The 25,093-nt window shown below is 40.9% G+C and overlaps 1 protein-coding gene across 2 annotated transcripts in view; it reads left to right on the top strand.

Moving 5' to 3' along the window:
- The window catches only part of LOC121576915 (spondin-1), a 157,649-nt gene that overhangs the window by 42,722 nt on the left and 89,834 nt on the right, over positions 1 to 25,093 (top strand). For both annotated transcript variants that reach the window (XM_041890506.2, XM_041890505.2), the window contains 3 exons: positions 15,836 to 15,909; positions 16,150 to 16,272; positions 18,208 to 18,356. In XM_041890506.2, coding sequence (XP_041746440.1) covers positions 15,836 to 15,909; positions 16,150 to 16,272; positions 18,208 to 18,356 — 346 coding nt within the window. The remainder of the gene's footprint in view (positions 1 to 15,835; positions 15,910 to 16,149; positions 16,273 to 18,207; positions 18,357 to 25,093) is intronic.

Here is a 25,093-nt window from a genome sequence, read left to right as displayed (position 1 = left end):
TCTCGTGGCACGCTTGTAAGGCTCTGATTGTCCAAATGTTCCAACGAGTCTTCTACTGTTGTTCTCCTCTGTAGTTGTCCGGTATCCGGTGACTTGTCATGTAGCCCTGAACAGAACTTCAGAATTGATTTTTCTTCCCGTCGCTCTTGAAGTTGCTTCTTTGAAGATATGCTCGCCAGCCGTATCGATGGTTCCCCAGTGGGGTGGTGAGAGTAGCAGGATGGTTCTACTTAAATTCGCTTTTGAAGATACCTTACTTAGGACAGCTAATCAGCCGTACCAGTGATTATCCGGGAGGGGAGTTTTCTCCACCTCGTGTTGCAATTCAGAGTTCAAACCACTTTAAATGCCCAGCTGCAGCTATGCGTCTTTCTGGTCTAAATGTTAATTTCTTTACCAATCCTTTTATGCACTCTGGTCGAAAGGGGCGGTTCCGTCAAGCTGACATGCTCTCTGACCTCACTCGGGGCGTGGCTACTTACTGTGCAAAGTTTTATGTAAAACCGTTATCTCTTATGGCTCCTAAAGTCACATCCCTATCTTAACAAAAATACTTTCATCATATTTCATGCACAACGCATCGGATGGAAACTTCTTACATGTAGTGGGTATACTTAATAAGTTACAGTATTTCCTTTAACATTTTTAATGACATCACAAAATAACCAACCAAACGATATTCGTTTTCTATAGATCGCCTCTGACCATTCCCCACGTTCTCTGTTAGGAATATTGTCCAGTATTCGCTTTTGAACGTGTTAAAGTTTCAGCGGGAAAAGGTCTCTGGAGACAAAGCACATTGGAGACCCTGGATCTCCTCTCCTTTGACTTACAACAGGGCTTGAGGTGTCAAACCCCCACAGTTCCCTCATCCCCCCTCTCTGTGGGTGAGAGGGGGTCTGGTTTAAGTTATTCATTGCAAACCTGATCTGACCTCTTTGGATCCTCACAGGACAGTCATGACAGTCCCCCTCTGGTGGGTTCAATCTTGGAACGGGATGTTCTGGTTTGTGGATCATCGTAGGAGTCCCCCTCTGGTATTTTAACCTGGTAGGATTTCTGCAAGCTGCAGACCACCACAATAATTTCCATGGGATGTCCTGGTTGCGGATTGTCGTTCCGGACCCGTCGTCCGGTTGTCAAGGCTGGTGGATCTAGGCAGTAACTTAGGCAGACGTTAACAATGCACAACACTCAGGCAATACATCATTACATTTCTTCCCCAAATGAGCGGCGTTGTGGCACTAACTGGTGGTCGTATGGGGAACCTGTTTGTGGCGGTAGCACTTCCTAAGTGTGAAAGAAAAATGACAAAAAAATTTAAAAAAGAATAAAAACACAAACAAAAGATATACAAAATATAGTTACCACACCTTAATCATTTAATTGGACTATTCTATATATATATGTCCACGGTCTTGGCTAAATGACTATCATGGCATTTTGTCTAATGTCATATCTAGGGTGATCCTACTTAGAGGTGTGTTGCTTAGGGCACTATCCAAAGTTGATAAGGCTACAGCTGTAAGGCACTAGCTTCGGACGGTCTACAGGGATGACCTCTGGACCTCTGGAGAGAAACTGGTGATTTAATGTAGCTGTAGAGTCAAAAGGGCTTCAGAGTCTAGTTCAAATTTACCAAGACTGGTATTTTGCTCGGACTCTGAAGTGATCCTAGTATAAATCCTCATTAAATGTTCCGTTGTGCATGTGCGTTTATGCTTGCACAAGCGCACATGCCAAGGGCAAGAAAACCAAGTATCCTGGTAGGCTGCAACCTGGGCAGAGTGAGTCTGACATCATCTGATAGTTTCCATGTCAATGACCGTGTGTCAGTAGGAATTGGTGCCGACCTCAAGCCATATGCCAAGGGGACCTGTAGTGGTTTTACTACAAGTCAATGTGTCTTACACCATTGTAGTGGCGATAGGTATGAATGAGTCTATTTCATAGCTATGTTATCCACGGAGGAGCTTACCTCACGACGGAAGGACTCTATAAGCACTGAACCAGGCGGTGTGATCATGGTTCATGACTTCTAATAACTTTCCTCCTGAATGGAGCGTTCTACTTATTAGCGAAATGTGTGTTAACCATCAGAAGAGTGTTTTGGAGATTCCCTTCCATGTGTTGCAATCTGAGTGACTACTACCTCCTCTGTTGCTGTTACCAAGGTCAATTTGACTTGTTAGGTCTCTAACCTTCTTACTGACTGTGGCTGGCTGACTGTTGCTGGCATTGGTGCTGGTTCCCAAGGGGACCAGCTACACTACCTACTGGAACACATGATTAGAGCATTTTACTATTTGCATTGTAGTTGAGACTACGCATGGCAAGGAATGCTAAATGTTTAAAATAAATTTGGGCCGGTGTAAAGTCCACTGGACTTATTTTACGACCAGTGTGGGACACCTCAGTTATATCTCAAGATTTACAGTTGAAGTCGGAAGTTTACATACACTTAGGTTGGACTCATTAAAACTCGTTTTTCAACCACACCAGTATAAACACCATGGGACCATGCAGCCGTCATACCGCTCAGGAAGGAGACACGGTCTGTCTCCTAGAGATGAACGGACTTTGGTGCGAAAAGTGCAAATCAATCCCAGAACAACAGCAAAGGACCTTGTGAAGATGCTGGAGGAAACAGGTACAAAAGTATCTATATCCACAGTAAAACGAGTCCTATATCGACATAACCCGAAAGGCCGCTCAGCAAGGAAGAAGCCACTGCTCCAAAACCGCCATAAAAAGCCAGACTACGGTTCGCAACTACACATGGGGACAAAGATCGTACTTTTTGGAGAAATGTCCTCTGGTCTGATGAAACAAAAATAGAACTGTTTGGCCATGATGACCATTGTTATGTTTGGAGGAAAAGGGGGGTTGCTTGCAAGCAGAAGAACACCATCCCAACCGTGAAGCATGGGGGTGGCAGCATCATGCTGTGGGGGTGCTTTGCTGCAGGAGGGACTGGTGCACTTCACAAAATAGATGGCATTATGAGGAAGGAAAATTATGTGTATATATTGAAGCAACATCTCAAGACATTAGTCAGGAAGTTAAAGCTTGGTTGCAAATGGGTCTTCCAAATGGACAATGACCCCAAGCATACTTCCATAGTTGGGGCAAAATGGCAACAAAGTCAAGGTATTGGAGTGGCTATCACAAAGCCCTGACCTCAATCCTATAGAACATTTTGTGGGCAGAACTGAAAAAGTGTGTGCGAGCAAGGAGGCCTACAAACCTGACTCAGTTACACCAGCTCTGTCAGGAGGAATGGGCCAAAATTCACCCATGTGCGAAGCTTGTGGAAGGCTACCCGAAACGTTTGACCCCCAATGCTACCAAATACTAATTGAGTGTATGTAAACTTCTGACCCACTGGGAATGTGATGAAAGAAAGAAAAGCTGAAATAAACCATTTTCTCTACTATAATTCTGACATTTCACACTCTTAAAATAAAGTGGTGATCCTAACTGACCTAAGACAGGGAATTCTTACTAGGATTAAATGTCATGAATTGTGAAAAACTGAGTTTAAATGTATTTGGCTAAGGTGTATGTAAACTTCCGACTTCAACTGTATTCTAAGGTTATCCCCGTTGAGGAGCTTGTCCGCCTCTCTCGTGGAAGTTTACAACTTGATGTGTTTCCTGATCGGGCGGCCTCTGTCTCGAGGCAAGTCATTGACAAGTAGGAATAGATTGCGGTGAAGGAATCTCTGTATCCCAGTGGCCTTTTCAGGTCGAATTTGGTAGACCGGGTTTTCACCCACCTGTTCCACAACCCTGTAGGTATCCTTCTCCCTGTAGGCTCTCAGTTTTCCTGGCCCTCCTCTTTCCCATTGGTTTCTAACAAGCACATGGTCCCCAGGTTGAAGAGCTACGCTTCTGACTTTTTTAAAAGAATTTCCCTGTGCAAATGAGTGTTGGCTGTTCTTTTTTTTTCTTTTTTTTTATATACATTTTTTTAGGGGGTAGATCAGCTTTAATATTGCAGATAGATTGTAACTTCCATCAATGTAATTGTCTGCATCACTTCCAATCCCCCATATATTTTTTCTTTTCTTCTCGCATATATATATATATATATATATATATATATATATATATATATATATATATACACACATACATACACATGCATATATATATACATACATACATACACATGCATATATATATACATACATACATATCTTTTTAAAATATATATATTTTCCTTTTATTACTTTCCAACCCCACCATCCCTTCCCTAATTGGAGTAAACATGAACAACAATGCTTAGGCCTCTACTTCATGCTTATACATACTATATACATTTTATGGACACAGTCAATAATTATATTTTGATTGTTTTTAATCCTGAACTTCCTCCGATCATTTTCATGATGTCCATCTGGTATTCTTCTATATGCCATATTTTTCTAACTGTGCTCTTTCACATACACTCACAATATATAACCTATATACTTATTATGGACACAGCATGTCTTACACTAGTTATCTTGTTGTTATTAGTTGTTGTTATTAGTCCCATCCTTCAGCTCCGTTCAACACCTCCCATCTATCTCTTAACACCATCCATATTGGATTTCTATTTGCCATATCTTTTTCAACTGTACTGTGATGTTTTACAAAAGTTCTGAACCTTTCTATTCTCATTGTTTCTACAGTTTGTGAATTGAAGATACATTTTTTTGCTAAAAGTATTATTATATTATTGATCGATTGACTATGACTTTTCAGATCACCCAGTAGTGCTATCTGCAGGGTCAGCTCCATGCAAATATTGCAATCCTTCAGCTATTCCTGGACCTGTGTCCAGAAACAAGCTACAAATGGACAGTACCAAAACAAATTATCTAATGATTCTGTCTCTTCACAGCCAAATCTGCAGAGCTGGGAAGATTGTATCCCCCATACAAATAACATTCTATTGGTAGCAAGAATTTTATATAATAATTTAAATTGAAACATTCTAGAGTTTTGAATCCGGTGTTGTTTTGCGTATCAGTTCATAAACACTATGCCATGGAATCGGTACGTCAAAAATCTCTTCCCAACTATTTTGCAATCAATATGGGATAGCTGTCAATCTTTTGGTCCTTAAATGAAACTGGTAAACTTTTTTATTTATCACAATTTTCTTTAACCAATTATGTTCTTTAATGCAAGGCTGACAGACAAGTTCCTTACTTTTTCCTTCTTCCACTTTCCTCTTCCATTTTTGCGGTAATGCTGCAATTATTTGGTTGTAATTTTGGGTAGAGCAGACATTTCCATATGTTTTTGTTAGCTGCATGTGCGAATAACTCCACCATTCCTACCGATAATATCATTTACGAAGATTATACCTTTTTTAAACATTTTCTCAATGAACGGTTTTTTATCAATTAGTATATTTGAGTTTAACCACAATATTTGTTGCAATATTTGTTCTGTCATTTCTGGAGGATTAAATTGAAATTGCAACCAACTTTATGGCTTGTTTTAGAAATAGTGATATTTGGGAGATTATTTCCTTTTAAAATACCTGAAAGTGAGGGGTTGTAATCTGAATAAAGGGGAAAAGTCCCTTCTTGAACATTGGGTGAGACAATCTTACTAGTTTGCTAGAGAACCAGTTCGGATTTAAGTATAATTTTTGTATGACTGAAGCTTTTAGTGATAGGTCTAATGCTTTAATATTTAATAATTTCTGTCCTCCGAATTTATATTCATTATATAAATAGGCCCGTTTAATTTTGTCTGGCTTGCCGTTCCAAATAAAATTGAATATTTTTTTATCATATAATTAAAAAAACTGTTCGCTAGGCGTAGGCAAGACCATAAGCAAATAGGTAAACTGGGATAATACTAAAGAGTTAATCAGGGTGATTTTTCCACAAATTGACAGGTATTTACCTTTCCATGGTAGCAAGATCTTATCTATTTTTGCTAAATTTCTATTAAAATGTATTGGAGTGAGATCATTTATTTCATTTGGGATATGTATTCTGAGTATATCCACATCACCATCAGACCATTTTATTGGTAAACTACAAGGTAATGTACAAATTGTATTTTTTAGTGATCCAATACGTAATATAGTACATTTATCATAATTTCGTTTGTAATCCAGAGTGGTTAGAAAATGTATCTAGATCCTCTATGAGGCTGTGGAGGGATTCAAGTTGTGGATTTAAAAGAAAACATGAATCATCAGCGTACAATGACACCTTTGTTTTTAAGCCCTGGATTTCTAATCCCTTGATATTATTGTTGGATCTGATTTTAATAGCTAACATCTCGATGGCAATAATAAATAGATATGCCGATAGTGGACAACCTTGTTTCACTCCTCTTGACAGTTTAAAACTTTCTTACTATACATGATTTTAACCCAATTCATAAGAGATTGTCCAAAATTTAAATGCTCCAGGCAGTTATATATAAACCCCAGTCGTACTTTATCAAATGCCTTTTCGAAGTCTGCTATGAATAGTAGGCCTGGTTTCCCAGATTTTTCATAGTGTTCTATTGTTTCCGGTACTTGCCTTATATTATCTCCAATGTATCGCCCATGTAAAAAACCTGTCTGATTAGAATGAATAATGTGTTGGCTGTTCTTTGAGGTAATCTGATAGCTAGGCCTCTGAACAGGTCATTTTCAAACTTGCGGCCCTGGTCATGGTGAAGTTTTGCTGGATATCCAAAGCGTGGAATATAGTAATTAAAGATCTTTTAAGAGGGGTCACGTGACCAACGGGCAATATGATCGCTAGTCACCAGAGCTCCGCAAACCCGATATCTCTTTTTCATTATTTTATTACATTAGTTTGATAATTAACTCTTAAAAAATGAACCAAAGACTGACTAGCAATGCCAAATACCCAAGGAGGCAAGAAACATGGCGCTTCTCTGAGTTCTTTGCCTATAGGTAAGCGTCAGAAGACAGCCCCCAACATTTGGCTCCATTTCTTAGGTGTTAGCCAAGCAACAGAACTCTTTTGAAGCTATGCTACAACGGTTGTTAGCTGAGGCGGTGGAACCACTCAACAAAGACAGAGACTTTAGCGGCTGTTGAAGCACTTACAATTGACATTGAGAGATGGATGAAAGTGGTTGACAAACTGCCTACTAAAGTGGAAAATCTGCAAGGTGGAAATAGGTGAAAGCAAATGGAAAATCAACGACTGTTCTTCACAACTGGAGAAGATGCAGCTCAAGATGGCTGAAATGGAGGACCGTTCACGTCGCACAAATGTAAGATTAATTTATTTCAAAGATGGAGACGAGACTGACGATCCCATCGAATTCCTACAGGGAATGATCCCTAAATGGATCCCATCCATATCTCACAAGGTTGAGATAGAAAGAGCTCACTCCATCTACTCGGGAACTGGGACTGGTAATGCTTCAGACAGACCAAAGATGCTGATCTTCAAGGTCCTCTGGTACAACGACTACCAAGCCATTCTATAAGGAGTCAGAGCAGCAGAGCTCATTCACCATGCCGGCAAGGTATTGCGGTTTTTCCCTGACTACAGCACCCACACCTCTCAATGCCACAAAGCCTTCAACGATGTCCAGAACAAACTCTGACTGAGGGGCATCCAATCATTCCTAGTCTATCCAGCTACGCACCGGGCCACACACGGGAGAGCGCCTGTCATTCACCACAGCACAAAACTCTGAGGAGTACGTGGCATCACTGGGAGAGGACAACCACGAGCACCGCAGTGGGCACCACGCCGCTGGTCCTGTTGTGAGAAGGAAGACTCAACAACGGGGCCATGCAAGCACCGGGGAACCTATGGATTAAATGAACTGGTCAAGAGAATTTATCCACAACTTTGAGGAACATTTGATCTAATTGCTTGTCATTATTATGAACTTTGACAACAGAGCACCAGCAAGCTAGCTAGCTAGCTAGTGAACTAGCTTTCAAGTTGGCTTGGTGATTGGGACAGTAACGTTACAGCTAACGTTAGCAGCTAAGTAAGTCATCATCACAACTGTTAGCTAGCTAAATCATTATCTATTCAGTAGTGTCCAGGATAACCTACATGTTGTTGCAAGTTTATCTAGCTTCTACAAACACATTTTTGTATTTTACAACTAAGTTACGTTTACAACGTTCTGTGTTAACTTTGTCTGGTGGTAGCTTGCTAGCTAGCTTAGCTAACCTAGCCGGCAGCTAGCTAGCTAGCTTGTTTCATGTTGCAATGACAACAACTGCGTAGCTGGTGAAGTCAGCTATCACCATCACCACTGAATTATTTTACACGTTAGTTCTCCATGTTTGTGCTACATTTAGCCTTAATCATTCAGTCAACTGAGCATTTCTTGCCATTCTCATATCTCCTTTGTGTCAGTTAATGCAAATATTTAGGAAATGGAGTCAGACATTCAGGGAAATGGAGAGGGTTTTAGTGATAGACACCGCTGCGTTCAGTCACAGGTCTAACATTGAGGGGAGAGGGAGAACTGTTGTGTCCTAACCTGTCAGGGAGTGGAGGGATTCTTTGTTTCAATTGTTCAAATTAAATGTCTCAACGTATTACATAGGAATAAAGTTGACATTGCTCTATTGCAAGAGACATCTTTTAGAGGGTGATGTCTGTAGACTTCAAAACAAATACTACAAACTGGCAGCTGCTTCCTGCTTCACATCTAAATCTAAAAGGGTGCTTATTCTACAAACGCAATTTACCCCTTACAATTGAAAAAATTGGAAATGATAAACAGGGCAGATTTATATAGTTACATACAGTATGTTCCACTCTGTATGTAAGGAAAATAGCATTTGTATCTATGTATGCTCCTAACTCATATGACAAAGATTTTCTCCCTTCTGGAACCAGAAGTTTACTCAATTTATCTGATTATACGCTTATTATTAGAACTGACATGAATGCCATTATTGATTCTAAGATAGATAGATCGATCTGGACCTCATAGCTCATCACAAGTGAATTCTTCCAATGCACTTAATCTCTTAAAGATCTTAATCTTAAGAAATTAAATCTTCATAATCCCACAACTAAGGACTATACATGCTTTTCTGCTAGATTTAAGACTTTCTCGAGAATTGACTATGTTTTAACATCTACTGATATTACAGGTAACATGGAATTTATTAAAACATTACCGGCCATTCTATCTGATCATAATCCCATTCTTTGTCAATTTCAAATGTTCCCATTGAAAAAGTGTGGACTGAGATGGAGATTTAATAATACTTTACTACATAACTCTGACTTCATCTCTGTTTAGATCCAATTAAAAATCATTTGTATTATTAGTCATTCATTTCAATTATCATTCAGTGGAGGACTCAATTATGGTATGGTTAGCTGTAAAAGTTTTCATAAAAGGTAACACTAGACCTTTTTCATCTCATATAAATTCAACATCCATTTGCACCTCCAGCTGCCTGCGTCCTGCTGAATCTTTGTCCTTACGACTGCTAGAAGGTACCTATTTTACACCAGGATATACTCATGCCCTCCAGTACTTTTCTCAAGGTGTACCTAGTTTATGGAGGTCAATTCAAGAGGAGAGTAAGTGGTGATACTCATACTGCCCATTTGGGCCCTTTCTGGGGTAGTTGTTTTTCTTCTTTTTTTCAATTTGACCAAAAAGCAGAGTGATGGAGTGCTGCATCAGATGACCTGGTCTCCATAATTCCCCAAACATCAACCAAATTGAGATGGTTTGTGATGAGTCGGACCGCAGAGTGAAGGAAAAGCAGTCAACAAGTGCTCAGCATATGTGGGAACTCCTTCAAGACTGTTGGAAAAGCATTCCAGGTGAAGCTGGTTGAGAGAATGCCAAGAGTGTGCAAAGCTGTCTTCAAGGCAAAGGGTGGCTATTTGAAGAATCTCAAATGTAAAATATATTTTGATTTGTTTAACACTTTTTCGGTTAGTACATGATTCCATGTGTGTTATTTCATAGTTTTGATGTCTTCACTATTATTCTACAATATAGAAAATAGTAAAAAATAAAGACAAATCCTTGAATGAGTAGGTGTCCTAAAACTTTTGACCTGTAGTGTGTATATATATATATATATATTTTTTAAATGGTCATAGGCATAAGCCATGTCAAAATACGTAGAATTGCAGGAAATGAGCTTTTAAAACGATATAATTTTCCTGGGGGAGAACCGCCAAACCCCCCGTCTAGGGGTTGTGTCAGGGGGGAATGATATTCACAATAGAAAATCTCACTCCAAGATTCCTTCGAAAGTTGGCAGCACTGAAAATAGCACTGACATATGTAACTACATTTGGACATGAAATTCATTACGAGTTCGTAACGTATCTAACAGGTTATCAATAAGCCTCTTTAACTGTAGACATGTTATACAGGCTAAAAACGAAAGGTCTCCTGTCACAACAGCTAGTGAGCTAGCAGTCCGAATGCCCTTTAGCTGAAGAATTCAACATTAGTTGAAGACTTCTTGAGTAAACAACACATTTTGCAACCATCACATGTTCAGCACTGTTTCGATTATATCTTCACATGCTTATGCCTTTGTTAACGTGTCATTTGTGGGGGATACCTACTGATACAGACCTGCCTTTTATTGCATCAGCCTCATGAGTTGTGTAGCCAGGAGGCTAGGCGTCGCCTCAGTGGATTCCTGGAATAGCTGCGCTACCCACAGTCACACAAACTTGCATGATTAGCATAAAGGGAGAATAGGCAGCCTGGCCCTAATAATTCTCAAAAATGGTTGAAATTGGGTGTTAAATAACTCTTACCATGGCATATTGCTTGGTCACCTGAAAGCTCTTTCTTATGTTAAGAAATGTGAAATTGAGGTGAGATCGAATTGGCGCATGAATACTGAACAATTAAGCTGTGCTGTATAGATATTTAAGAGATCCTTTTCCCTAACACATCCTGTCTCTCCATCCCCTGCCCTGTATTTACCCTGAAAATAGTGCTGCGCTTCACTGACTTAGTGGTAGATGTAACTCACTCCTCTCTGCCTAGCTCTTTGAAGAAATATCCACAATAGTTAGTTTTAATTTATCTTCCTATCCCATACGGCAGATGGCTTATTGCAGTCCTGGTATTATTCCAATAAATGTTGCACTGAGAAACATCTGCTATGCAAATCCCGCCGTATTGCTGTCACTTTGTCTTTGCCTGTCAAATTAGAGATACAGCTCTCTACCTCGTACCGGAGCGTTGGGCTGCCTGCCAGACAAAGGCCATGAAACACAGCTGCCAACTCTGTCCACCGAACATCAAATAGAACCCAAATTACTGCTGGGAGAGGTCCAATCCTTCTCCCACTGAATCTCATAAAGGATATCACATTTAACAGCTGAGATCCCAAAAGGATCCCAAAAGGATGCTCCTTCTTCTACACTACTGAGTCCTGTCATTAGTGCTAGTTTATCTTGTATACTGAAATGTCAAAGGCTGTTATGTCATAGGGCACTGCATATAAATCCCTTGGAGGTTTGACCTGAATAGTATCTTAGAGTTGACGAACAAGAAGGACAGACTCATGAAAAAATAACAGTGTTTGAGAGTCAGATGAAGAAGAAAAAGAGATTAAGTTCTAAATGGAGCTTCTGCTCTCTATAGCCACCCTCTCCCCAGTGACACAGAGATTGCAGGCGGGCAGCAGCACTGGAGACATGCAGAAACAGGGCCCACAGGCCTGTGTGTGGGACCACAACTAAAGGCTAAAGGATCTTAAACACTCCCGCAGGAACTAATGGTGTGGATAGAAGCCCAGCCCAAACCGTTGGCGTGAAGAACATAACCATGGAGCAAGCCATGGAAGTCATTTGTTTGTCAGGGATATACAGTGAGGGAAAAAAGTATTTGATCCCCTGCTGAGTTGTACGTTTGCCCACTGACAAAGAAATGATCAGTCTATCATTTTAATGGTAGGTTTATTTGAACAGTGAGAGACAGAATAACAACAACAAAAATCCAGAAAAACACATGTCAAAAATGTTATCAATTGATTTGCATTTTAATGAGGGAAATAAGTATTTGACCCCCTCTCAATCAGAAAGATTTCTGGCTCCCAGGTGTCTTTTATACAGGTAACGAGCTGAGATTAGGAGCACACTCTTAAAGGGAGTGCTCCTAATCTCAGTTTGTTACCTGTATAAAAGACACCTGTCCACAGAAGCAATCAATCAATCAGATTCCAAACTCTCCACCATGGCCAAGACCAAAGAGCTCTCCAAGGATGTCAGGGACAAGGCTGGAATGGGCTACAAGACCATCGCCAAGCAGCTTGGTGAGAAGGTGACAACAATTGGTGCGATTATTCGCAAATGGAAGAAACACAAAAGAACTGTCAATCTCCCTCGGCCTGGGGCTCCATGCAAGATCTCACCTCGTGGAGTTGCAATGATCATGAGAACGGTGAGGAATCAGCCCAGAACTACACGGGAGGATCTTGTCAATGATCTCAAGGCAGCTGGGACCATAGTCACCAAGAAAACAATTGGTAACACACTACGCCGTGAAGGACTGAAATCCTGCAGCGCCCGCAAGGTCCCCCTGCTCAAGAAAGCACATATACATGCCCGTCTGAAGTTTGCCAATGAACATCTGAATAATTCAGAGGAGAACTGGGTGAAAGTGTTGTGGTCAGATGAGACCAAAATGGAGCTCTTTGCCATCAACTCATCTCGCCATGTTTGGAAGAGGAGGAATGCTGCCTATTTCCCCAAGAACACCATCCCCACCGTCAAACATGGAGATGGAAACATTATGCTTTGGGGGTGTTTTTCTGCTAAGGGGACAGGACAACTTCACCGCATCAAAGGGACGATGGACGGGGCCATGTACCGTCAAATCTTGGGTGAGAACATCCTTCCCTCAGCCAGGGCATTGAAAATGGGTCGTGGATGGGTATTCCTGCATGACAATGACCCAAAACACACGGCCAAGGCAACAAAGGAGTGGCTCAAGAAGAAGCACATTAAGGTCCTGGAGTGGCCTAGTCAGTCTCCAGACCTTAATCCCATAGAAAATCTGTTGAGGGAGCTGAAGGTTGGAGTTGCCAAACATCAGCCTCGAAACCTTAATGACTAGGAAAAGATCTGCAAAGAGGAGTGGGACAAAATCCCTCCTGAGATGTGTGCAAACCTGGTGGCCAACTACAAGAAATGTCTGACCTCTGTGATTGCCAACAAGGGTTTTGCCACCAAGTACTAAGTAATGTTTTGCAGAGGGGTCAAATACTTATTTCCCTCATTAAAATGCAAATCAATTTCTAACATTTTTGACATGCGTTTTTCTGGATTTTGTTGTTGTTATTCTGTCTCTCACTGTTCAAATAAACCTACCATTAAAATTATAGACTGATCATTTCTTTGTCAGTGGGCAAACGTACAAAATCAGCAGGGGATCAAATACTTTTTTCCCTCACTGTATTAACCCAACTGCAACTGGATCCCACTGATGCCAGCAAATGTTAAGATATTTACATTGGGTTAAAGTCATTCTTTCTACAGTGTTTGTCCTTGTCTGAACCTTGATAACTTGATGCAGCTGTGCATCAGTTACTGTATCATATTTTAAAGTGAAATGATAGTTAAAATTGTTTTATTATCAAGTTGCATTCTCACATGCAAAGTCCCCACAGAACTCCATACATTGTAACTGTGGGCTTTAGAACAGCTGTATGGCTGAGGATATACAGTACCAGTCAAACGTTTGGACACACCTACTCATTCAAGGGTTTTTCTTGATTTTTACTATTTTCTACTTTGTAGAATAATAGTGAAGACATCAAAACTATGAAATAACACATATGGAATCATGTAGTAACCGAAAAAGTGTTAAAGAAATCAAAATAGATTTGAGATTCTTCAAAGTAGCCAACCTTTGCCTTGATGACAGCTTTGCACACTCTTGGCATTTTCTCAACCAGCTTCACCTGGAATGCTTTTCCAACAGTCTTGAAGGAGTTCCCACGTATGCTGAGCACTTGTTGGCTGCTTTTCCTTCACTCTGCGGTCCAACTCATCACAAACCATCAATTGGGTCAGGTTGGGTGATTGTGGAGGCCAGGTCATCTGATGCAGCACTCCATCACTCTCCTTATTGGTCAAATAGCCCTTACACAGCCTGGAGGTGTGTTGGGTCATTGTCCTGTTGAAAAACAAATGATAGTCCCACTAAGCGCAAACCAGATGGGATGGCGTATCGCTGCAGAATGCTGTGGTAGCCATGCTGGTTAAGTGTGCCTTAAATTCTAAATAAATCACTGACAGTGTCACCAGCAAGGCACCCCCACACCATCACACCTCCTCCTCCATGCTTCACGGTGGGAAACACACATGCGGAGATCATCCGTTCACCTGCTCTGCGTCTCACAAAGACACAGCGGTTGGAACCAAAGGACTCATCAGACCAAAGGACAGATTTCCACCGGTCTAATGTCCTTTGCTCGTGTTTCTTTGCCCAAACAAGTCTCTGCTTCTTATTGGTCTCCTTTAGTAATGGTTTCTTTGCAGCAATTCGACCATGGAGGCCTGATTCACACTGTCTCCTCTGAACAGTTGATATTGAGATGTGTCTGTTACTTGAACTCTGTGAAGCATTTATTTGGGCGGAAATTTCTGAGGCTGGTAACTCGAATTAACTTATCCTCTGCAGCAGAGGTAACTCTGGGTTTTCCTTTCCTTTGGCAGTCCACATGAGATCCATTTTCATCATAGCGCTTGATGGTTTTTGCGACTGCACTTGAAGAAACGTTCTTTCTTGAAGTTTTTCAGATTGACTGATCTTCATGTCTTAAAGTATTGATGGACTGTTGTTTGTCTTTGCTTATTTTAGCTGTTCTTGCCATAATATGGACTTGGTCTGTTACCAAATAGGGCTATCTTCTGTATAACAACCCTACCTGTCACAACACAACTGATTGGGTCAAATGCATTAAGAAGGAAAGAAATTCCACAAATTAACTTTTAAGAAGGCACACCTGTTAATTGAAATGCATTCCATGTGCCTACCTCATGAAGCTGGTTGAGAGAATGCCAAGTGTGTACAAAGCTGTCATCAAGGCAAAGGGTGGCTACTTTGAAGAATCTCAAATATAAAATATATTTTGATTTGTTTAACACTTTTTTGGTTACTACATGATTCCGTATGTGTTATTTCATAGTTTTGAAGTCTTCACTATTCACTATTATTCTACAATGTAGGTGTGTCCAAACTTTTGACTGGTACTGTATATCAAAAGATTCAGTTGTGGAGAAAAGTTTGGGGTTGATTTTGTCTGTTAGGAGAAACAGACATGTACGTGCCATGGCCTCAGATCCTGTGGTTTCATGAGACTATCACAATTTGATATTTTATCTTTTAACCCCCAAAAAGTTTGTCTGCCGAGAATAGTCTCTCCTGGGAGACGAGCTTTAGAGTGTGTGAGACAGAGTAGTCATACAGTATCTGTCAGAGTGTTGATGGACTGTCCTGTGGATCAGCCTCAGTCTGGGCTCCTGGCTCTCTGCACATTGGTATTCTGCTGAGGTTGATGGGAAGCAGGTCTGGCAGTGCCTCTGGCATGCACTCTGACGGGGTGATTTTACCACCTCTCCTCAGAGGAAACAGACAGTCACTGCCTCTTGCACTCCTCACGTAACCTTGTAAAACCATCCGGAAGTCTCGCAAGCTTACATTCTGTTTCGCTACAGTGCATCGGTAATCAGCCGGTAATTATGAAGCTATTCCTCATGCATTGCACTGTGTGTGTGTGTGTGCGCGCGCCCCCTGGGAGATGTGAGCTAACATGAGGGCTGTATTGCATTGTGCTGTCAGTGAATAGAAGGAATGCTGTTCTTCCTCATCTGCAGGGCCAGCATTGTGCAGAGGAGGATAATTTACTTCCAGGATGAAGGCTCCCTCACTGTCAGACTGTGTGAGAAAGGTACAGCATATCTGTCCTATACGAATATGACTTCTCACAGAACAACCCCATGCTTTTTATATGATCTGTTACTGTAGTAGATTATAATGAAGATACTGTATGTAGTCATATTAAAACAATTATATTAGGTCAAGCAAGATCACCATTCTTATCTTCACTTTGTATGTGTGTGTGTGTGTGTGTGTGTGTGTGTGGGGGGGGTCGTGTGTGTGTGCGTGTGCGTGTGTGTGTGTGTTTCAGAGGCTGTGTTTGGGGAGACCACAGAGAAGCCCCCTCCGGAATGCTGTGCCTGTGGGACGGCCAAGTACAGAGTCACCTTCTATGGGAACTGGTCGGAGAAGATTCACCCTAAAGACTACCCCAGTAAGTCCTCCACTGCAGTCGTATATGTACACCCCCACACACTGCACATTACTGTACAACTTCCCACCTGTTGCTCAACTGTCAATTTGCTCTGGAGAGTGAAAGGAGCTGCACCATTATAGTCATGAAGCAAGGCATTGTGGTTTGGAAGAAACACGAAAAGGTTACATTTTACCCTGGACATATTTACTGTCTGTTGACTAGAGTAACATACTGCATGAAAGAACAGCACACCGTAGTTTAGAGCAGTGGTTCCCAACTTTTTCTGAACCGTGGCGCACCTTGATAGGATATTAAATTCTGCGGCACACCTAAAATGTCCCTTCTAATTTATTTAGTGGTAATGATCTCATCTGATCCATACTGCAAATCATCTATTATCTGTGACATTTCTTATAGGTTTGTTTTCATAGTTCCTTACTCATGATGGTTAATTTGTGTGTACCCCTTTAAGAGCTTCCTATCAATCTGTGCCAGATAGAAGAACATGTAGCTCTGGTAAAATAGGTCTTTAGTTTTGAACGGTTTGGGCTAAAGATGAGCTGCTTTCTGCATTGTAAAGGTACAACCATGGACGCAAAGCCATGCTCTGTTTGGTTATATGGCAGAGGCTGTGGCATAGCTAAGCCCAGAGCCATATATTAAGAAAGAAATGACTAATCAGACTAGCCTGTTCTAATCGTTTTCACAGACAAAGCAAAATTATACAAATGAGTTTGCTCGTGATGCGCACCCCTCAAAATGATACAAACATAACAGCCTGAGTGTATTGGACTTGAAACAACAATACAGATGTAATCATGTGCAATGTAATGTATTATCAGACCAGCACTAGTGCTACCAAGTCAAAATTCCATGTGCATTCCGCAGGTCACGTTTATAAGTGTAAAAAAAAAAAAAAAAGATTAGGAAAGGTTTTGCTGCACACACGAGAGTTCCTCACGGCAAACCAGTTTGGAACCACTGGTTTAGAGGATTTCTCTCAAATTATTTGTGTGTTGTTGGGATTTAAACATCATTTTCAGTAAGCCTAAGTCAGTAAAACAGTATGATATTGGATAGCTGTTATGATACAGTGTCCTCTTTTGGAGCTGATGATCCGAACCGCACACATATTCCCTGCAGTCAGTGTTAGGTAGTCACAGCTTACAAAAGGAATCGCCATAAATAATTTGAGACGGGAAGAGGCTCTTTTGGCAGGAAATAAGAAAAGAGTTTTGGTACATTATAGCACATCACAGGGATTCTCTATAGGCCTGATGGGTTTAAAGAGATTAAATGTATAGTTTACCTTTCCCTCCAGATTTATATATCATCTTTCACGGAGGAAAATGAATCATGGAAAAATGTTATTACATTCAAGAGTTTCTGAGGAGAGTCCTGAGTGACCAAAGTAAAAACTATTCTATATACAAATTGGTTGGTGTGTGTGTGGTGTGACAGGGTCTATTCCAGCCTCAACTCTTTCAGTAATGATGAGGGCTCCACCAGTGGAAGTGCAGGCCTGTCACAGTATATCTAACAGTGGCCTTCCAGCCACATGCATGGCTAATGAACACTGTCTCCACCACTCTGCTGTTAGCCTCACACGCCCAGCAGACACAGTTAAAGCCAGGAGCGATCTGTCAGCCTCTACACCTACAGATGTAGGATCTTAATTTGAGCCAGTTTGCTACAGCAGGAAAATAGTCCTGCAGTAACAGAAAATGTGAATTATTATGTGGATTCTAATTAATCCAAAATGTTGTAGGGGTTGATACATTATTCGTAAGGGAAAATCAAGTCTGAAATTTCAAAGTGGAAATTGCAAACTTCAGTAGCCTTTTTAAACTTAAAAGTTCTCCTGCAACAGGGTGATCAAATTAAGATCCTGCATCTGTACACAGACAGACATACACACAGGCAACATTGTTTCTTTGTCTCCACCCTATACAGGACGTGCCAATCATTGGTCAGCCCTCATCGGGGCGTCCCACTCCAGGAGCTATGTCCTGTGGGAGTACGGTGGCTTTGCCAGCGAAGGGGTGAAACAGGTAGCAGAGCTGGGGTCTCCAGTTAAGATGGAGGAGGAGATAAGACAGAAGGTAGGTCCTCAAAAACATCATGGGTTCCGAACTGTTCATGTTTGCTGATCCGCTATATCTGATCTTTAGACAAAAAGTGTATTGGATCTGACTTTCTGATGTCTTAATGTGCCTGTCTCCGCCTCTGAAACAGCATGTCAAAGGTTGATCAGTTAATGGAAGGCCCTTTCTGGCATATTAATGAAATACACAAGTCTGTATATTGGCTGATCTGCACCGCTCTGCTATTTAGTGCTAATTCCCTGCTCTTGGGTGACATGGCAACAATAGTGTTGAGGCCAGGGACAAATGAGATGCAGATGGGCATTATGGGATGGCTGTGGAGGAGCGGTGGCATGGCTAATGGAGGGAGAGGTGAGTAAGGATGGCCACCTCACAGAGAATCTTAAAGACATTACTGATTTGAAATTGGTCATGAAATTCAATAGGGATAGAATTACACTGGAAACAGATTAGTTAATGGTGCTGGCTGTAGGTCTGGGAGTATCATTGGTCTGTCAGAAATATTTTTGCCATGACAGCCGGAATTATGAGCACAATAGCTGGCTGTGGCTCAAAATTGCTGGGTTTTCATGAATAAACAAGTTGTAAGTGTGATGAGGGCTTGGCCACTCACTGGCCAATCAACACATTCCATGGCTTAATACTGCATGCTTTAGTCTCAAGTTCTTTAGGTTATTTGTTTTATTTTATTTAACCTTTATTTATCCAGGTTAGTCTCATTGAGATCAAATACATTTTTCAAGAGAGACCTGGTCCAACCAAGACAGCAGCAGGGGGGGGAAATGTTTCAGACAAATATCAGACATAACAGTTTACAGACATAGACACACCATAAACAGAATTTAGACATAGACACACATACATTACAATTACAGAAACATACAAGCGTTCTAGATACAAATCTATTATATGTACCACCGCATGAAGTCCTAATGACGATCACATTCCTCAGTAACATGTGAGTCAACCAAACTTTTAAACTCCAAGAAAACAAGATCCTGGAGTTTCAAGCTGGTCTGGAGAGAATTCCAAGACCACAGAGCTGAGTAACTAAAACACTTTTTGACATGATCTGTTCTGACTTTAGGAACCGTTAAAAGTAAGTAGGAGTGAGACCTTAAATGGTAGTTTTCCCAAAATGGCCTTATAGATCATGGTATGCCAATGTTTAAGCCAACGTAGAGTCAACGAAGACCAGCCAACAGCACTATAGAGATCACAGTGATGTCAAACGCTTTTTATTGGTAATAAACCTAAGGGCTGCATGATACCTTGTCTGCAGCTAATTGTAGTAGGCGGGGGTCTAGATAATCAGGGGCATATTTTGTTATTCTTCTTTTTTTTTTTTTTTACATTAATTGCTTTCAGGGCTCTATGCACCTCTGAGACAGAGAAAGGTTAGAAGGAGAACCTGGAGAAGGAGTGCTCAGGAGTGTGAGGTCATTTCACAGGGGGCTCACTTTGACCTTTAACCCTATTAAATAATTTGCCTGCATCAAGAAAATGCTGATGAAAAGAGTTCAGAATATAGTTTTTCTCAGTTACCACCTGTGAGTCTACCAGCAGTTGTTTAGGAAGCTGTGCGTCTTTTTTGCACTCCAAACCTTTCACTACTTGCCGAACTTTGTAAGGATTATTCCGATTATCAGCAGTAGATTTGAGGTAGTGGTCTGCTTTCAGCTTTCGGGTCAATGCTACACCCTGATTCATTCTGAATGCGTTTAAAAGCCATCCATCAGCTGAATCAGAGCCTCTTATTGACTGTCTTTGCATTGTCATCAACTCCAATTCAGCTGGGGGCACGGACTATTCTCGTCCTGGTCTATTGTGGATTGATACTACAGTTTACTAAATAGCGTAGACGACAGTAATGAGTAATAGCAACAGTAAAAAAAAAAAAATGTTTGCTCAATAGTCTATGTTTGGAGTGTTGGCAGTCAACATTTTTGTAAATGGCCTCAAGGAGCCTACATTTTTTTATTTAACTAGGCAAGTCAGTTAAGAACAAACTCTACATGTCTTTATGCATCACACTTCTTCTAAAATAGAAAACACTAGGCTCCTGTAAATGTTATATTATGTGTAAGGCATGTTCTCAATAAGCAAAATATAGCCTTGGCCTACCGTTGATACTGCATTATAGGACAGAATAATTGTTATATGTTTGGAGGAGCGCGTCTTTGGTAACCGGATGAGATGCGCTATTTGGAGATGGGGATGGATACTTGAACAAACAAAATGAAGTATGCAGATGTGAAACGGAAAACAAGCAATCTGTTTTTTAAAACAACAATATTTATTAATAGGATGGGGTCAGAAGCATGTAATCATACATTGCTTTATGCATAACATTTGCACGTCTATACAAAATACTAGGCTCCTGTCAATTGTATTGTGACCTATGTGTTCAGGCAGATTCTCAAAAAACAGACGAGGGGCGATTTTTGAAAATGGGGATGGATAGCCTACTTGAACAAGCAAAATGCAGGTATGTGAATTGTGAATAATGAAAAAGCATGAGGACAAAAACCTCCAAAATATTTCAAAGCACTCTCAGTAGACCATTTAAAACCCCTTTATTCATAGGCTACTTGGCGAATGGCCAGAATAAAATATGCACCTATGCAATGCTGCTAAACCAGCCTTGATTAAGGGAAGGGTTGGATATGCTTGGTTTATAATCAAATTAAACAAAATAGTGAAGAGGCGACTTCGGGATGCTGACCTTCTAGGCAGAGTTGCAAAGAAAAAGCCATATCTCAGACTGGCCAATAAAAAGAAAAGATTAAGATGGGCAGTCTGAGATATGGCTTTTTCTTTGCAACTCTGCCTAGAAGGTCAGCATCCCGGAGTCGCCTCTTCACTGTTGACGTTGAGACTGGTGTTTTGCGGGTACTATTTAATGAAGCTGCCAGTTGAGGACCTGTGAGGCGCCTGTTTCTCAAACTAGACACTCTAATGTATTTGTCCTCTTGCTCAGTTGTGCACCGGGGCCTCCCAAGCCTCTTTCTATTCTGGTTAGAGCCAGTTTGCGCTGTTCTGTGAAGGGAGTAGTACACAGCGTTGTACGAGATCTTTAGTTTCTCTGTAATTTCTCACATGGAATAGCCTTCATTTCTCAGAACAAGAATAGACTGTCGAGTTTCAGAAGAAAGTTCCTGGCCATTTTGAGCCTGTAATCGAACCCACAATTGCTTTTGCTCCAGATACTCAACTAGTCTCAAGAAGGCCAGTTTTATTGCTTTTTTAATCAGCAAAACAGTTTTCAGCTGTGCTGACATAATAGGGTTTTCTAATGATCAATTAGCCTTTTAAAATGATAAACTTTACGTTAGCAAACACAACGTGCCATTGGAACACAGGACTGATGGTTGCTGATAATGAGCCTCTGTACGCCTATGTAGATATTCCATAAAAAATCAGCCATTTCAAGCTACAATAGCCATTTACAACATTAACAATGTCTACACTGTATTTCTGATCAATTTTATGTTATTTTAATGGCCAAAAAAATTGCTTTTCTTTCGAAAACAAGGACATTTCTAAGTGGACCCCAAACTTTTGAATGGTAGTGTAAGTCAAAACTGTAACTCGGCCACTCAGGAACATTCACTGTCTTTTTGGTTAGCAACTGAAGTGTAGATTTGGTCTTGTGTTTTAGGTTATAGTCCTGAAAGGTGAATTCATCTCCCAGTGTCTGGTGGAAAGCAGACTCAACCAGGTTTTCCTAAAGGGATTTTGCCTGTGCATAGCTCCGTTTCTTTTGCAACCTGGTAAACTCCCCAGTCCTTAATTGATGCACCATCCAAAGTGTAATTAATAGATGCCCTTCTTTGCGAGGCATTGGAAAACCAACCTGTTTTTGTAGTTGAATCTGTGTTTGAAATTCACTGCTCGACTGAGGGACCTTACAGATAATTTTATGTGTGGGGTACAGAGATGAGGAAGTCATTCAAAAATCATGTTAAACACTATTATTGCACACAGTGAGTCCATGCAACGTATTATGTGACTTGTTAAGCAAATTTGTACTCCTGAACTTATTTAGGCTTGCCATAACAAAGGGGTTGAATACTTGACTTAAGACATTTCAGCTTTTCATTTTTATTAATAAGAAATAAAAAATGGAAGAGAAAAATGTCCACTTTGACATTATGGGGTACTGTGTGTAGGCCATTGACAAACAAATCTCTATTAAATCAATTTTAAATTCAGGCTGTAACACAACATGTGGAAAAAGTCAAGGGGTGTGAATACTTTCTTAAGGCACTGTATCACATGCCTTACTTTTATTTTCTTGCAGAAGTAAAAGCACAAAATGCGTCACCTATGCCTCAAGTGCCATTCATTCCAGTTAGACTGGTTTGCATTTCTCCCTGACCACAATGGCTGCCATTTTAGGGACAAAAATTACAAAAGAAAAGGAGAGAATGAAGAACCTTAATCTTTCCCCAGTTGTCTCAGCTATATAAAAATTAAATAGGTTCAACTCATGGTTCGGCAGAGATTTGTCCATTCGGGGAAGAGTTTTGCTGACTAAGGTTGAGGGCTTGTCTAGAGCCTCTTATGTGTTCTCTTGTCTTGACAGTCCCAAATCTACAGCTGAAGTCGGAAGTTTACATACACTTAGGTTGGAGTCATTAAAACTCGTTTTTCAACCACTCCACAAATTTCTTGTTAACAAACTATAGACTAGTGGGTCAGAAGTTTACATACACTAAGTTGACTGTGCCTTTTAAACAGCTTGGAAAATTCCAGAAAATTATGTCATAGCTTTAGAAACTTCTGATAGGCTAATTGACATAATTTGAGTCAATTGTAGGTGTACCTGTGGATGTATTTCAAGGCCTACCTTCAAACTCAGTGCCTCTTTGCTTGACATCATGGGAAAATCAAAAGAAATCAGCCAAGACCTCAGAAAAAAAATGGTAGACCTCCACAAGCCTGGTTCATCCTTGGGAGCAATTTCCAAACGCCTGACGGTACCACGTTCATCTGTACAAACAATAGGACGGAAGTATAAACACCATGGGACCACGCAGCCATCATACCGCTCAGGACGGAGACGCGTTCTGTCTCCTAGAAATCAATCCCAGAACAACAGCAAAGGACCTTGTGAAGATGCTGGAGGAAACAGGTACAAAAGTATCTATATCCACAGTAAAACGAGTGAAGCCACAGCTCCAAAACCGCCATAAAAAAGCCAGACTACGGTTTGCAACTGCACATGGGGACAAAGATCGTACTTTTTGGAGAAATGTCCTCTGGTCTGATGAAACAAAAATAGAACTGTTTGGCCATAATAACCATCGTTATGTTTGGTGGAAAAAGGGGAGGGGTTGCAAGCCGAAGAACACCATCCCAACCGTGAAGCACGGGGGTGGCAGCATCATGCTGTGGGGGTGCTTTGCTGCAGTAGGGACTGGTGCACTGAACAAAATAGATGGCATCATGAGGAAGGAAATGTATGTGTATATATTGAAGCAACATCTCAAGACATCAGTCAGGAAGTTAAAGCTTGGTCACAAATGGGTCTTCCAAATGGACAATGACCCCAAGCATACCTCCAAAGTAGTGGCAAAATGGCTTAAGGACAACAAAGTCAAGGTATTGGAGTGGCTATCACAAAGCCCTGACCGCAATCCTATAGAAAATGTGTGGGCAGAACTGAAAAGGCATGTGTGAGCAAGGCCTACAAACCTGACTCAGTTACACCAGCTCTGTCAGGAGGTGTGGGCCAAAATTCACCCAACCTATTATGCATGGGAAGCTTGTGGAAGGCTACCCAAAATGTTTGACCCAAGTTAAACAATTTAAAGGCAATGCTACCAAATACTAATTTAGTGTATGTAAACTTCTGACCCACTGGGAATGTGATGAAAGAAATAAAAGCTGAAATAAATCATTCTCTCTACTATTATTCTGACATTTCACATTCTTAAAATAAAGTGGTGATCCTAACTGACCTAAGACAGGGACTTTTTACTAGGATTAAATGTCAGGAATTGTGAAAAACTGAGTTTAAATGTATTTGGCTAAGGTGTATGTAAACTTCCGACTTCAACTGTATTTGCTCCCAATTAGATAAGACACTCTTTAACTTTATATGGAAAAAGAACCCTCACAAAGTAAAATAAATACACTACATTACCAAGAGTATGTGGACACCTGCTCATCGAACATCTCATTCCAAAATCATGGGCATTAATATGGAGTTGGTCCCCCCTTTACTTCTATAGCAGCCTCCACTCTTCTGGGAAGGCTTTCCACTAGATGTTGGAACCTTGCTGTGGGGACTTGCTTCCATTCAGCCACAAGAGCATTAGTAAGGTTCGGTGCTGATGTTGGGCGATTAGGCTTGGCTCACAGTCAGCGTTACAATTCATCCCAAAGGTGTTCGATTGGTTTGAGGTCAGGGCTCTGTGCAGGACAGTGAAGTTCATCCACACCGATCTCGACAACTCATTTCTGTATGGACCTCACTTTGGCAACAGTTCGGGGATGGCCCTTTCCAGTGCACATAAAGTTGGGAGCACAGAATCGTCTAGAATGTAATTGTATTCTGTACCATTAACATTTCCCTTCACTGGAACTAAGGGGCCTAGCCCAAACCATGAAAAACAGCCCCAGACCATTATTCCTCCTCCTGCCAAACCCAGATTAGTCCGTCGGACTACCAGATGGTGAAGCGTGATTCATCACTCCAGAGAACGCGTTTCCACTGCTCCAGAGGC

Source organism: Coregonus clupeaformis, chromosome 11, assembly GCF_020615455.1.
Source record: "Coregonus clupeaformis isolate EN_2021a chromosome 11, ASM2061545v1, whole genome shotgun sequence".
Taxonomy (NCBI): domain Eukaryota; kingdom Metazoa; phylum Chordata; class Actinopteri; order Salmoniformes; family Salmonidae; genus Coregonus; species Coregonus clupeaformis.
Note: the sequence above shows the minus strand (reverse complement) of the source record. Positions and strands in the feature narration are given on the sequence as shown.